The 16,344-nt window shown below is 34.9% G+C and overlaps 2 protein-coding genes across 2 annotated transcripts; one reads left to right on the top strand and one right to left on the bottom strand.

Annotated features, from left to right (window-relative positions):
• The first annotated feature begins 3,435 nt into the window (after nucleotides 1-3,435).
• LOC143604092 (uncharacterized) lies at nucleotides 3,436-8,342 on the top strand. Its single transcript, XM_077080677.1, has 2 exons — nucleotides 3,436-3,584; nucleotides 6,165-8,342. Exon 2 carries the CDS (start codon nucleotides 6,558-6,560, stop codon nucleotides 8,340-8,342), a length of 1,785 nt encoding a protein of 594 aa, XP_076936792.1. The 5' UTR covers nucleotides 3,436-3,584; nucleotides 6,165-6,557.
• A 474-nt stretch (nucleotides 8,343-8,816) lies between these two features.
• On the bottom strand, nucleotides 8,817-15,803 carry LOC143604088 (uncharacterized). The gene is made up of 8 exons (XM_077080675.1): nucleotides 15,652-15,803; nucleotides 14,351-15,066; nucleotides 12,994-13,182; nucleotides 12,808-12,916; nucleotides 12,125-12,183; nucleotides 11,872-12,025; nucleotides 10,529-10,831; nucleotides 8,817-9,450 (listed from the first exon to the last, which is right to left on the bottom strand). Exons 1-8 carry the CDS (start codon nucleotides 15,791-15,793, stop codon nucleotides 9,350-9,352), a joined length of 1,773 nt encoding a protein of 590 aa, XP_076936790.1. The 5' UTR covers nucleotides 15,794-15,803; the 3' UTR covers nucleotides 8,817-9,349.
• Between the last annotated feature and the right edge of the window lie 541 nt (nucleotides 15,804-16,344).

Genomic DNA, 16,344 nt, shown 5'->3' with positions numbered 1-16,344 from the left:
GTAGTGTAAAACTTGTTCATTAATATGTTTTCAACCTGCTACGCTGCTATGCCCTTAGATATCCCATTCTTATTTATAAAAAACAAACTCAATGATTCTTCGACTCATGTGATCCAAGGGGTCAATGATGATACTGGAATTGAGATAATCGGATGGGTCAGTGCTCGGTCATCTATCTAAGTGGCTGTTAAAAAAATTTGTGATCATGAGGGATTCCATAACCAAAACGTTCTAAAACTAAGAATGCTTAACGGATTTTATTTAAGACTTGTAATTTCTTTAAAAAAATTGATGATGTTGCGACTTGATTAGCATTAATCTTCATTAAGTGCCACCTAATTTCCTACAACATATATACATACCACGTGAATAATGAAGTGATCCCTTTTTTTTAAGCCCTGAATACGTTTTCTTTATTCTGTTTTCTTTTTACTTTATGCTTTTCATTGCTTAATTGTTATTATACTTTGCTCTGTTAGCACGTACACAGCACGAGATTTGAGTAGCTTTATGTTCCATTTTTTGTATACAGTATTATTTAATACGTATCTTCCTTTTCTTTCTAACGACGATTTAATTATAACAAGTTTCAGAAAAGACCTTTAACGTCTTCAAGCATACTTCAAAACTTTAAAAACACTTAGCAACTGGTGGTGGATCCAAGAACAAATTTTACAATGGTTGAAAGAGAGCTGATGTCAAAATTTCATAAGGGTCGATCGGGATTTCAGCATATATATATATAAGGTTTGGATCAAATACAAATGAAATTAACATGCTAAACGTGAGAATCAAGTAGAGTAATTATATATACAAGTAGAGTAATTATGTAATTACTATATGATAATTACTCTACTTGATTCTCACGTTTAGCACGTCAATTTCATTTGTACGTCAATCATATATATATATATATATATATATATATATATATATATACCTTTAAAAAAATTTCCACAGGGGTCGGCCGACACCTACACCTTTGGTGTAGGTCCGCCAATGTTAGCAACTAATCATTTTATTTATTTATCTAAGGTGTAGGTCCGCCAATGTTAGCAACTAATCATTTTATTTATTTATCTTACATGTTATTATCTGAGAGTAGTTATAGGTACATATTTATATCATTAATTATGATTACATATCCAATCATATGTTTACATACGGGTAATAACCAAGTTGCATGTATGTGTGTGATAAACAATTTACATGTGTCATTTCCATATTGCAATTATATACTTAAGTTACAGATAAGAAAAATTTCTTGATTTTACAGTGTAACTTTTTTAAACATAAAATGTCATATAAAAATTGTACACAAAGAAACAAAAAATTAGTAGAGCTGGAAAAAAAGTCAGTTAATGTGGCTAATAAAAACAATATACTCTTCGGGCGGTTGGTTTCTCTAGAATTAGTGTCAGACTGGGTCATTAGCGTTGTCTGCGAGCATAGGCGTGTGTGACCTTTTGCTAATTCATCATATTCGGGTGGTCAGACTTTTTTGGTCGTTAAAAAAATTCTAGACATATAACATATCGGGTTTAAGTTTGTACATATCATATGGCAACTCATGTTGATTATGTATTATTAATGCGATCCATTAATGTCTAGGGCTTGTTTGGTAGACTCTTAATGATTTTATTAAGAGTCTAACTCTGAATTAGTCGAAGGTAGTGTATGGTTCACTAAAAAGTCACTTCTTAATAGTTCATGGAGTCTCTTAATGTGTTAGAAACATGTCGAATGGTTCGCATGCTACTTCTTAATTGTTCAGATATCTTAATGATTCAACACAAAATTGCCAAACTATGTTAAAATAAAGGTACGTGATAATTTTGTCATTTGTTTAAAAAAAGAGTAAAATTACTTAAGTCAGTATTAAATAGATTAAATATGTTAATGACCTGAGGTTGTTTGGTAATCTAGTATTGAATCATTAACATGGCTGAATGATTAAGAAGTAACATCTTAATCAATTGGTATGTCTCTGAAACTTAACCATTAAGAGGCTTTGTAACCCATTAAGAGATTTTTTTCAATAAAACACGCTCCACATATGGCAAATTCACAGATAACCTCATGCATAATGAAATCATTAAGAGGTTACCAAAATCATGTAAAAAGTAATTATTGAATGACCCAATAAAATAATCACTCTTGATTGAGTGAGAGACACTATTATAAACGTGAGAAATTTTCAAGATTCGAAAATGCACATCCAAACATCCTACATCTATGGAAATTGCTAAGAGTTAGAGCATCCACAGCCCATTTCATATATTTTTCCCTATAATTTAGCTAAAAAACATCATTGCACAAATTTATCTATCATTTTTTAAAATTCTTTCACATTCTATTCCCTATTCATATCCATAAATTAATGCTTTATTACTTTTTTCTCTTTTGTTGTTATATAGTGAATGGTGATTGGAGGATATGTGATATATTATATGGTATGGATCAAAATTGAGTCCCTATATTTAGGGTTTTACTTTAGTTGTCATATAACTCATCCATATAATAGGGAATGGATTGGAGAGGTGATTTTGATGGTTTTCTTAATATTTACCATAAATTATATGGATTTAACAATTTTAGACAATGGGTTAAGAATGCTCTTAAGCGATTAGTGTTGGATTAATCTTGCGTAACTACAAAGGGTTAATTGTTGTACTTAATAAACGTATAGGGTTTTTTTATTTAGTTTTTCTCCTAGTTTGATTCAAATAATTTCTAGTTTGATTACAATTGCTAGGGTTGTAATATAATTAATGTAATTCTGTAATCTTAATTCATTACAACAAATCAATTGAATCTTTCAATTAGATGGCGATAATGTACAAGCAATCAAGAGGTTTCGGCTTTTTTTTTCCATCTTACGACCTTTAAATATAAACGTGTTTTTGTTGTTTATGTTTTGATGTAATTCAAATCAAACCCAATTTTTCACGATTATGTATAAGTCATCGAAGCGTACAAGCCATCAAAGTTGCTTCAACGATTAATTTTTTTTATCTTTTAAAATTTATGATGTTTTATGAAATTTTGGATTTTATGTTTCGACATGATTTTCTTTCACAGGTGAAGTCCATGTCGTCAAAACTGAGCCTCACAAATAGTGACGCCTCCACCATCGAAGAACCACGCGCAATTCCTCCTTCACCTCCTCTCTCTCTCTCTCTCTCTCTCGATCTCTCCATCCTCGTTTCTCAATCTGTATGTCGATTTTGAAAAGAAATGACTATGAGGGACATGTACATTACAAGTGGTTAAAATTTGTGATGCTACTTAACTATGGATTGAAATTATGCATTTACTGGTTGTACACATGCAGCAAATGTTGTAAAGAGCAACAGTAATACTCACATCAAAAACTTGTTATTTAAAGGTGAGGTTAATGTGTTTTGTCTCCATAGTCATAGCCCACCTTTTTTTCTTTTTTCTTTATATATATGGCCTTGGAGGCTCCATAAGAAGTCATCTACTTTGGATATTGAGTGTTTCTTTTGTACCTGCCTTGTCTTCTGGTTTGTATCCACCACTCGAAGAACAAAACATCACCTTTATACAGTTTTCTTCTTCAGGTATGATGATACCGAATCAAGTTTTTTTTTCTTTTACGTGTTTAAATATACTTTGTATATGATGGTTTATGTTTTTATAAAGAGATCTGGAGTTCAATCTTGTTCTTATGTTATACCCGAAGAAATAATAATGCACATTAAAACGTGGCTAACTATATTATAATGTTGAGCGATGAACCATTGAACACAATAACATAAGTAACTACACATGAACTAAAACACAATAACATCATGTTTTTAATGGAGTAAAACACAATAACAACATCATGTTCTTTGGGGTTTGTCGGCTTTACCGGCCACTCTCCATTGTTTTGAATCGTTTTCTTCTTCCATATGTTTTTGACATTATCTGAAACACAATAACATCAGATAACTATACATGAGCTAAAAGGCAATAACACCATGAACAATCGATACCATTGTCTTCATCAATTATGGTTCCCGGAAAGACTTTGATAATTATGAATCCCATAGAATTAGCAAAATAATATAACAACTTGATAATTATCAAGAGTATCAACAAAAACAAAAGCCAGTAACGCATACACACACACACTGAGACCTAGTGTGGTCTTGAGATGCACACACGAGACTTATTGTGATTTTAAACAAGTCTATGTGTCATCTTCCTATGGTTTCTAAAACTTATTAAAAAATAAAGCATTTTTATTTGAACCCTTATATATGATCAGAATCCTAATATCCGTTAATCTTCGCCTTCTATAAATGCACCCATACTGCCTCTTGTTAGAATACATAACCCTAGATTTAGTGTAGTCTTGAGATGCCTCAATAATTAGCCAAGAAATCATCCCGATGTATGGTGTGTTTATCAACTTACTCGGGAGGCTATATATCAGTAAATAAAAAATATGGTCGTTTAATTGTCAAGAAGTGAACTTCCCAACCAACTAACGGTGCTTATATTAACAAATGAATATAACTAAACTTTATTTTTAATGTAGAAGCATGTACAAACAAATATATAAATGTCTCCGTGTTTTTGTTCGTTTAAATAGTTCGATTTAACTCCCTCAATATTCGCCCAATTCATTATAAATATTGTACGCTAATTTAGATAAAGCTGCGTGAAAGTGTTAATGTTGGCATAAATCAGTTTAAAATGGATTATGCTTGAAAGTCACTACTAGAAAATTAGACATTTTTCTACGACTGATTTCGTGGGAAATCTGTTGGAAAACCCACTTTCCAACAATTTTTCAACAACAGGTGGTGTTAGAAAAACACATGTTTGAAAATTGTTTTAAGCCGTTTTCCAACAACTTTTCTTACAAAATTGTTACAAATACACACCTATGCAAACTTCATGACAACTTTCCTATAAAATCTATTTTTGGGTCTATTTTTCATTTGGGGTTAGTTTATACAAGCGTAATAAAACAAAAGAAATAGTTGATAAGCATTTTTTTTTTGTTAGAAGTTTGTTGGAAAGTTAGCAACAATTTTCCAACGAAAATCCTATTGTTACTATTCTATTGCAATATTGTAGGAAAATTAGAGCTTATTGTTTTTGTTGGAAATTCGTTTGAAATCTATTGGAATTACTTATCGTGGGAATTTTGTAGGAAATTCGTTTGACATGTTTGTAGGGAAAGGACATGTTAATGCTGACTATAGATTCAACTATTCACTTAAGTTTTAAAATAATTTTTATTTAAAATAATTTTTAGCTAGACATTGGTGCTAGAGGTGCACAAATCGGGTTTTTTATGTACCCGGGTTCGGGTATGAAACCGGGTTCGGGTATGACCGGGTATTGGAAAATCGGGTATTGGTAATAACCGGGTAGGGTTCGGGTCCGGGTATTGCCTCTAAAAACCATACCCTATGCATCGGGTTCGGGTAGGGTATAGAACCGGGTGTTCTAAAACCGGGTATTTGAATACCCCATTTTCGGGTATTGAAAAAACCCTATTTGTGGGTTTTTTCGGGTATTTTTCGAGTATATATTGGATTTTTTAATAGGTTACACTTTTTAGGAGTATTTTTCGGGTATACATCGGGTATTTGAAATACCCGGTTTCGGGTATTGGAAAAACCCGGTTCCGGGTATGGAACCGGATAGGGTTTTCAGGTATTACCGGGTACAAATCGGGTCCGGTTCGGGTTTTGGTGCCGAAATGCATACCCTATCCGTACCCTACGGGTAGGGTCGGGTATTAAAAACCCGGGTATTAAAAAAACCGGTTCCGGGTTTTTATTTCGGGTCCGGTTCCGGGTTCGGGTTTTTTTTGCACCTCTAATTGGTGCTGCCATTCTTGAGCAAGACCATGTTTTCTAGTAGTGAATTTAAAAACAGCTTATTGTCTTATTGGCTTTTTCAAAAAGTTATTTTGAAAAGTCAAGATTTTGGGATTTTAGAAAATTAACTGTTTTTTAACCATTTCAAAAAGCTAAAATACTTTTAAAAAAAGCCAATAAATCAATAAGGTGTTTTCAAACTCAATCCCAAACATGCTCTAATTAAGATGCATGAATATATCTAGTTTAGATTAATCACAGCAACAACTTGTATCTTAATTATGATGCTCAACAGTAGGATGTATCAATCTTGTGCAGATAGCTTAAAGAAGCTATTGCAAAGCAAGCTAGCAAAAATGAGGAGAATGATGCTGGATCCAATCCCTCCAAAACTGAAACAACTATGGGATACATGCGACCTACGAGCCTTCATCATCTTAAGTCTTTCGTTTCAAACGTTTCTGATTTTCGTTGCTCCTTTGCGAAAACGATCAAAAAGCAACTGGATACTCATATCATTGTGGTGTGCGAACTTGTCAGCCGATTGGGCAAATAACTTTGCTGTTGGGCTTATCTTGAACAGCCAAGGGGATCCTGGTGAGAGCTCAGAGAATAAAAAAGGTAGGACCGCTGTGGAACATGAAGACCTTCTTGCCTTCTGGGCACCGTTTCTTTTGATGCACCTTGGCGGTCCGGACACCATTACTGCTTATGCGTTGGAGGATAATGAGTTGTGGGTCCGGCATGTTCTTGGTCTTGTCCTGCAATGTAGCTGTTGTTTATGTGTTTATTATGTCACTTCCACAAAATGGGCTATGGATTCCCACAGTGTTGATATTCTTGACAGGGATGATCAAATACATTGAGAGATCCCGTGCGCTTTATCTTGCGAGTGTGGATAAATTCAAGTACTCGATGCTTAAAGAAGCTGATGCGGGCAAGAATTACACTAAACTCATGGACGAATTATCTAATATGAAGAAAGCCAATCTACCCGCAAAAGTAGAAGTGATCTCCGAGAAAGACGCAATGGCCAAATCCACCATCAAGGCTAACAAAGGGGGATTAAAAAACTTGGACATAATATGGTTTGGTCATCAGTTCTTCAAAAAATATGTCGGTCTTTATGTTGATATGATTTTCAATCTAAAGGAATGGAATGAGACCCGCAAATTCTTCCTCGACCGGACTGCTAGAGACCCATTCAGGGTGGTGGAGGTCGAGTTAAACTTCATGTATGAAGTTCTCTTCACCAAGCTTCGGGTGGTGTATACTACGTTTGGAGCCATTAGTCGGATTTTCTCTCTAACCGGGGTTTGTTTAGCATTCGTTTTATTCGCACTGAAAAGCAAAAGCAAGTTCCGGGACACTAATGTTATGATCACCTATGCTTTGCTCATTGGTGCATTGGCTTTGGATATAAGTGCTCTAATCATGCTCTTCTTTTCCGACTGGACCATCATACATTTAAAGAAAAAGGTGGATGGTGCACCTCACAACAGTCTCAAGATCAAAATGATTAGAGCACTTCTCAGACTCCTGACCGAGGGCACTGAAAAACCTAGTAGATATAGTCAAATGCAAGTTATAAACAGATCAAGGTGGTCGAAAACCATTCCGTCTTACAATCTTATCGACTACTGCTTGCACCCACTTAAAAAACCATGGATAGACATTGTCGACGTGTTGGGGCTTACCGGCTATCTTGATAGCATAGTTTACGTAAAATGGATGAAATTCGACCGAGAGCTTAGAGACTTCATCTTCAAGGAGTTAAAATCAAAAGCCAAAGAATCCGCAGATGACTTGACGATAGCGAAAGAGTTAAGTTCCTCGCGAGGTGATTGGGTGCTGGAAACGCAAGGCTGCTGGGATAGCCTAGTGAAATATATTTCAGATGTCGACTACAATCAAAGTCTCATTCAATGGCACGTGGCTACCGAGATATGCTACAACTGTGACCTCGCAGATAAGGGAGAAGCCACCGAAGAAATGAAAATCTCGAAACTATTATCTGATTATATGTTGTACCTTCTATTCATGCAATCAAGCTTGATGTCAGGTGTGGCGGGTGTTGGACAAATACGGTTTCTTGATGATTGCGCAGAGATTTGCGCGCAAGTTAAAAGGATTTCGGACAATGAAAAATATATGGTGTCTGTAGGAGAAACGGTTAGAGGCAGAGATAAGCAGATGATTGTTTGCCAAGGTATTCGTAATGCATCAGCCGAACTGAATTCCATGTTATTCGAAAGTTGCAGTTTGGCGGAAGAGTTGTTGAAGAAGGAAAATAGATGGGAGATTATAAGCAAGGTATGGGTGGAGATGTTGTGTTATGCTGCGAGTCACACACCCGCCAACATGCAAGTAGCACAAGTGAGTAAAGGTGGTGAACTTATCACCATAATTTGGTTGTTGATGACTCACTTTGGTTTGGGAGATCAGTTCCAACACAATAAGCGTAAAACAGCAGCACAACTCTTTGTTGGCAAGTAGCTTGAAGGACACAAACAAATTTACCAGGAGTATCACTGACAAAATTTTATAAATAATACGTATTTTGGTGTTTTTGAATGAATAAACTTAGTCGTAATTACCTTTTGTGTTTGTTGTTATAAACTACGCGTGTACTAATGTAAGCAATTCAAAGTTCATAAAATACACATATTTTGATTCATTGGGATCGTGCCGAACTCGTTTATAAGAAGACAAAGATATAAATAAAAACACACAAAAAGAGAAAAGAAAAAAACAACTAAAATGAATGAGACCCACCATTTTAGATTTTTGAAAGTCTGTTCCCACAAATCTTAAACCTCCAAAAACCATCTAATAGTCCATGCCACGATATACGGCCTTTTCCTGCCGTTGACAAATGCCACGTAAGCAGATACATAGGTTGGTGCTCGGGAGTTAAGATACGAACACAATACCATCACTACGTTGACATAAGCCAAAATGCAAGGATCGTACAGTGTTAAATGCTCAAGCCATTCTAACTTAAGTCTTAGGACTAAATCTAACTTCAACTAATTTTATTCCTTTAGCCCCTTAAAAGCCACCTACCCGGCATAAGGTACAGTTTACTTACACTAATGGTTAGTAGGGTGTTGGTTGAGTTTTATAACTTTTACAGTAACGAGTTCTCGTGGTTCGTAAAAAACACCCGGGGAACTGCAAGTTAGCTTGATGTAGGCTCACCAAGATCTTCATAAGGTCTAAGTATTCACGGAAGCTACTAAAAACCTCTACAAAACCTAAAGCCTAAACTATAAGCCCTATGTAGTGAAGTTAAAAAGAATTGAACCACTGTTAGAGCCACAATATCATTTATGCAACTAGGTTAACTACTTTTCCTATCTCAAAAAAATCTCCATGTAGATCTATAATTTGCTTCTTTCTTCTGAATAGAAAGATCAACAACGACAAAGAATAGATACAACTAGTACAAGTCACATTACCATATTCAACTATGATTAGAGAGAACCGAAGCAAATTCCGCCCTAATAGTAGCTTGACCGAGACTGATATTGGTTATGATTTGGTGCATTTGGAGTGTGATGTCCATATAACTTTATTGGATCAGGAGCTCCATATGTTGAACCTTCAAAGAATAAAATGATGCAAAATTAACACCAACAAAAAAAGCGACATTTTCTGTCCCTAAAGATGCAAAAATTGAATCTATATCCATGCCATATACACACAAAGTGGTTATGTGATCGCATCTCTCTTTCCCCCAAACAAGTGCTTTTGTGGTTCTAGCATTTCTCTATAAAAAACTGGTTCTTTAATGAACGTGCCGCATATGTACTTATGTACATATAATACACATACGTAAAGGGTCTCTTATGATCACGTATATGAGGCTAAAAGCATCAAGTTTACATGATGATGAGTATATGGGCACACAAGTATTTGTAGCATGAAAAAAAATCCACAAATAGAAATGTGTTACTAAAGGGTGAGCAACTAGAACCATGTATCTAATTTCTAAACAAGGAATCAAATAATAAGCTGAGTACATTTGGTTTGATGTAACAAAAGAGCTGATGGCATTAAAAATTTCAACATTAAGGTGAGAATGTGATTTAATTTATACATTTGATGATTTATTAACCTCCCAAATAACCTTATTAATAAGTTTGGATCTTTTTTCCTGTAAGTCGCTGTAATCATGATTAATATATTAACTAACTATCACATTAAAAAGAAACAAAAGAAACGTCCAACATCCTATTATCTTTTCTAGTTTTTAGTTTTAACTACCATGTAGCTAGCTTTTCGAAACACATCCTAAGGATTCTACTTTCTAGTTATGTTTAAACTTGAGAAATGGAATATACGATGGGCATACTTAAATTAGAAGTGTAAAAGAGCCGAGCCACTAATGAGATACTTGGGACTGCTGGCTAAGTGTTTAAACCAAGCCCTGGCCTATATTGAAGTTAATTCAATAAATGAGCCTAAACAAGCCAGTTATTTGAGAGAAAAATAATCTTTATATATTACAATAAATGTATGGTTACGTAATATGTAGTATCATACATATAAATGTGATAATAATATATATTACCTTATATATAAAGTTATAAAGTTATAAACTTAAATATATAGAAAAATAACTATACACACACACACATACAAGTAATATAACTTTGGGACTTGTGAGATTCACTTACCATGCCAAATTGATGTAACAGGAGAATGAGTTGAAGTGTGCATATCAACCTGACGAGCAAAAGACAGTCCACCAAAGGCATTGTACAGAGATGAAGACCCTGGTGCATAGCCTTCTACAGGGGCAGGATGGTAATTTGTGTTTGCAGTATACTGAGGAGATATATCCATTGTTTCATTACTTGCAGTATGGTAGAATGAGATTCTCTGATAAAAGTTGGAAGCGGTGATGGGAGCTGTTACTCTGTGCTCATATCCACGGTAACTACGACGATGATTCAAATCATCTCTAGGGAGAAATCTGCCTGAAATTAAATCATCAGGTATTTTGTTTATTTATTAAGTTTGATTAACATTGTCAAACATTATAACTCGTGTCTAGTCCACCCCTGGCCTAGAGAAAAAAAAAAGAGTGGTTCATGTGGGGTGGAGTCAAGGCGGGTAAGTATGATACAAACCGAGCTGAATTGACCTGAAACACTTTCTGTCCAAAAGTTTTAATTAATATTATAAGCAATCAGTGAACCAGATATGATTTTATAACAATAATATCATTTCAATAACCGTCCAATTTTATAAGTAAAACTAGGGGTGTGCACGGTTCGGTTCGGTTATTAGCCTCAACCAAATTAACCAATCGGTTTTCGGTTACACAGATGGTCCCTATGGTTTGGTCCAAATTTTGAAATTCGTTCACAAAATTTAGAAGTCACAAGATTTAAATAATATTAATAATAAAAATAACTATAGTAACAATCATAATACAACAACCATACCCAGTAGAAATTCCACCCACAACAAAGCTATTTGGTAGGGTCTGGGGAGGGTGAGATGTAGGCATACCATACCTCTAGCCCAAGGGATAGAGAGGTTGTTTCTAGTGAGGCCTTCGGCTCTATTATACTAACAATTATAATATAATAATAACAATAATACAAAGAATGTAATAATGATAATAATAATAATAATAATAAAACAAGGGTTAAACTGTAACTTTTAAAAAAGCAAACAAGTAAAGGAGTTAAAGTGTAACTTTTAAAAGGACTAAATAGTAATTTTACCTCACACATGGGCTATATTCGTAACTTGTAAACTTTAGTGATGAAATCCATAATTTGGACCAAACCACAGGGACTATCCATGTAATTAACTCTAAAATAATTTAAGAGGTTATATACATCAAATATAAACTTCCGACTTTTGACCTGTTTTAAATTTTTAGCATTTTTATTATTATTTCACCTGATACGTAAAGCATAACCTAAACCGACCCATACATTACTAAACGAGTAGAAATTGCTACTTCTACAAGCCACATAAGATTTCAAATGAAAAAACATGATACCTGATGGAATCGCCTGATATTGTAATGTGACGGTGTTAGAAATTCCTGAAGTTGGATGACATAAATGTTGAGTTCTAATGCCTGATTGCAATTTTGCTTTCATTTCATCCAAACATTTCTCTGATTCGGTCATGTTGAGCTCTATGTATACAACCTATAAATTAGAAGAGTAACATTTAACAATCACGAAATAATATAAATAACTGCAGGTGTGTGTAGGATTAAATGTATAACACGGTCATAGAGTGAGGACCTGATCAAAATACTCATCTGTCCCAGGCATATCCTTGCTCCTAGGCAAAACAAAATTGGCTGAAAGTACCAAACAGCACAATTAATAATAAATGATTCAATAGTAAAAATGATGACAATCTATCATTAAAGGGAAGTTTGAAGTCTCAAATTTTATTTTGAGTTCGGATTTCTAACAATTTAGAGCGAAATAGTACATTTGGTTGAGCTAGATAAAAAATAATAAATATGATTATTGAGACAATGGTAAGTTACCTATATGTTAAACACATAAACCCTAACACGACACAAGTTTCACGAGTTGATGCAAATACAACTCATGTTACATTGTTACCCGAATTGTTATTTAGTTAGAATTTTTTGCAAACTAACTTTAAAATTACAAACTTACAACAGCAAACATAGATTGGTATAACTATAAAATAAATAAGTTTAAACTTTAGACTATAAAGTTGATGCTCATTTCTTGTTGATCTTTTAAATTTTGTCATTAAAATTTAAACACCCAATCAGTTTTAGTTATGATATATAAAACCTTATTTTAAAGATGATAAAAATAAACAAGATAAATGGGTCAATGCACAACCCATTTAGCTAAACATACTCAAACCCGCAAATTTCATGTCAGGTTTGTGTCATGTTTTCGTTTCGTGTCAGAAATTCACACCCCTATTAACAAAGTACCTATCATTTCATTGACAGCTTCAGCAGGAACCTCGTTTCCCATTTCTCTAAATCTTTTCTCACTGCGAGCTTTGAGATCTTCGGGCCGAGAGAAAGCTACAACTGCAATCTGATTTTAACCATCTTTTTATTTACAATCAGTTTATTCTCTACATGTTACATAAATAATAAACTGATGATGTTTACCTTCTGATAATTAGCAAAAGGCTTCAATTTGCGCTTACGAGCACTCTTGTAAACATTTGTCTGGTCTATAATTAAATTGCACGGTCTTTTAGAAGCTCGGGTTAATAATGTATTAAATATTGTAGTTGCACGGTCCATTAAGCGATCAAACCGCTCACCATAGTTTTGCTTGCGTAGCAGACCAGGAACCTAAGAAGGGTCAATTCAGTTATGTTGTATCTCTTACTTATAAAACAACATCAACAAGTTTAATCAAAGAAAACTGGTCAAATGGGTTGACTGGGCCTGGATTAAATGTCACCCAAAGTGTATTTTAAAAACATAAGCACCTTATAGATTATTTTATCCAAGAAACTATATCACTTTTGAAAAAAAAAAATTGTATTCATATTTGCCATTATAATTAACTTATAAGATAAAAGAGTTCAAGCAACAATATTTCTGATAATAAAAAAAAAGTAGGAGTGTAAACAAAGCAAGTTGGCTCGTGAGCGACTTGAGATCGGCTACTTAAAAGCTTGAATCGAGACGACCTTAAACGGGAACGAGCCTTAAAAATAGCTTGTTGTATAAGCGTGCTCAAGCCCGAGCTTCATCTACAAGCTCGAGCTGGCCAGTGAGACTAAATGAGCCACCTATTATTTATATAACTCATACTTAATGTATTAAATATGTATAAATTTACATAATAGTACTTATTATATATAAAAATATGATAAAAATAACTACATAATATAAATATGTTATTTATAAAAAACTATTAACTATAATTGTTTATAAATTATAAAGAATGTATAAAAATTATATAAAAAATAATAAGCGATCTGAGCTCAAGCTTGAAAACGACTCACGATCCGAGCACGACATTTTATAAAAAGAGCGCGAACAAGCCTGGCTTGAGCTTGAGCTCTAGTAACTCAGAACCAGCCTAGCTTGAGCTTGAATAAACGACTCACGAGCCAAACTCAAGCTTTAGAAAAAGTGCTCAAAATGAACCGAGCTAGAGCTCCAGCTCGCATAAGTCACAAGGAGCTGAGCTCGAGCTTGAAAAAATGACTCACGAGCCGCGCTTGAGCTTTATAAAAAGAGCTCGAAACGATCCGGGCTCAATCCTAGTCGAGCTCAGGCTCGGCTCGGCTAGTTTACACTTAACAGTTAACACTAACAAAAAAAAATACACCTTCATTTGATCCAGAGCCAAAATGAGCCGAGCCGAGCTCGAGCTTGAAAAAATGACTCATGAGCCGAGCCTGAGCTCAAGCTTAATTCATAAAAAGAGCTCGAAACAAGCCAATCTCAAGCTTAGTCGAGCTCGGGCTTGGCTCGGCTCGTTTACACTAACAAAAACAAAACAGACCTTCATTTGATCCAGAGCCAAATTTGTTCCAAGCAAAATATATCGCTTTTCAGGGTGATCTTTAACCCATCTTTCGGCCCAAGTAGTCTTTCCAGAAGCAGGTAAGCCCACCATCATAATCAACTCACAATTACAAACATCTGAAAACGAAGGTCCCACCAAACCGTTTCCATCCTCAAATGCACAAGACCACGGTCTATACCCATCTAATGGGACCAAACCATCTTCATACCCGAACTGCAACCGAACCACAACATTCTTCAAAAGAACATGTGGAAACAAAGCCGGACCACCATTAACCAAATGGCTCGCAACACCGAGCCATTTCCCATTCTTGGCAAAACCGATTGAACCCATTGGTTCACTTTCCAAATCAACAGCACAAAGAATTGTGTCACCAATATCAAACCTCACACCATAATTAGAGAACTTTCCAGAATTAGAAAACTTCCCGGTCCCGCCAAACCCAAAACTGTGTTCGGTTTCACCAAGGCAACCTACCTTGTCATCTGTTCTCGAGATGCCGACCCGACAGAGGTGTTGTTGACCAATGGGAGTGTCATCCATATCAACGGGTTGAGCGGATACTATTTTGCAGCTAAAGCAGTACTTCCCTCTAGTTATACCTACATTGGCCCGAGCACCAGACCAGCAATAAGCAAATCCATGCTCATATAGTGCAGAACCTTTGAGCCCGTTTTCTTCAATATCAAAATCTAGTAACAGACAACAAATCATTCAATTTATCAGCTACTATCATCCTTGAATTAAATCAGTAATATATGATTTCACCTAACTTACGAGCTAATACCATCTAATGTAACTAGTAACATGATTTCACCTAACGTATCAGCTAATATCATCCTGGAATTAGCAATACGATTCCATCCAACTAATCAGCTAATATCAACTGATTAAATCAGTAGTACATGATTTCACCTAACTTACGAGCTAATACCATCTAATGTAATAAGTAACATAATTTCACCAAACTTATGAGCTAATATCATCTAATGGAATTAGCAATATGATTTCACCTAACTTGTCAGCTAATATCATAATCTAATGAAACTAGTAGTGTAATTGGTAGCATTAGTTGTCCTAGGGTTTTGTTAAAGTAAACAGGTTTATGAGATGCAAATTGCTAACAGAGTAGTAGATCGACAAAATTGGATACCCTAACCTGTGATTAATATTAAAAAAGAAATGTAAATTGGTACTGCATTCATTCTAGGGTTTTGAATAGGAAGAAAAGCGGGAAGAAAGTAAGTTAATAATAATAATAATAATAATAATAATACCTAGATCAGAATCGGCAGGGTTAAGAACGACTCGATGATTGTTGAGCAGTGAATGAGAAGGATCATAATATAGCCGTGGTTTCTTTCCCGGCGAGTGGTTTTCGTACGCTGAATAACGTTCCCGCTTCACCGACGAAGCCATGATTGAAATGAAATGAGAGTATAATTGAGTTCGATGTGATTAAAAATAGTGCAAGAGTTTTGAAAAATTAAAAAATAAATAATAATAATAATAATAAATCTTTAAAAATGTTTAAAAGTCAATAAGATGATGGGTCGAGCTCATGGGTTGTATCTTTAATTAATTAGATTTAGTATTTTCTTCTTTTAAGGTGTTGACATGTTATCATTACCAATGGGCTTTCAATACCCTTCCATCACTGTTACGTAGGCGGAGAAGTATACATTAACAAAACCATCAAACACATGTAATAGTTTAACTTATTTTTTTGAACGGTAAAGAATCTTACGTGTAAATCTACCTTTTCAGGGCTATGTCCAAGGTCGACTTCTTGACCGCCGTGAGACCGTACCTCCGTTGCTTGGGAACCGGATGGAATTCGTAAACCCTTTCGGGGCTATGTCCAGGTTCGAACATGGGATTAAAGCCATGATTCGTCTTTTCACCCTGATATCTGTCGAATTGACCTAAGTGAGAATCGAACTTGCATCTCCTAGTCCACTAAGAGAGGC

Source organism: Bidens hawaiensis, unplaced genomic scaffold, assembly GCF_021521415.1.
Source record: "Bidens hawaiensis isolate Kalapana, Puna unplaced genomic scaffold, B.hawaiensis_p1.1 tig00063896_1, whole genome shotgun sequence".
NCBI classification, from domain to species: Eukaryota; Viridiplantae; Streptophyta; class Magnoliopsida; order Asterales; family Asteraceae; genus Bidens; species Bidens hawaiensis.
This window is presented reverse-complemented; position numbering and strand designations above follow the sequence as displayed.

What these genes read in the sequence shown, in the direction of transcription:
- LOC143604088 (XM_077080675.1), bottom strand. Translation starts at nt 15,793, where the DNA reads ATGGCTTCGTCGGTGAAGCGGGAACGTTATTCAGCGTACGAAAACCAC. An exon ending in TGGCTCTGGATCAAATGAAG is followed by an intron (nt 13,183 to 14,350) that starts GTCTGTTTTGTT and finishes GACCCTTCTTAG; the next exon opens with GTTCCTGGTCTGCTACGCAA. An exon ending in CTTTTGCTAATTATCAGAAG is followed by an intron (nt 12,917 to 12,993) that starts GTAAACATCATC and finishes GGTTAAAATCAG; the next exon opens with ATTGCAGTTGTAGCTTTCTC.
- LOC143604092 (XM_077080677.1), top strand. Translation starts at nt 6,558, where the DNA reads ATGCGTTGGAGGATAATGAGTTGTGGGTCCGGCATGTTCTTGGTCTTG.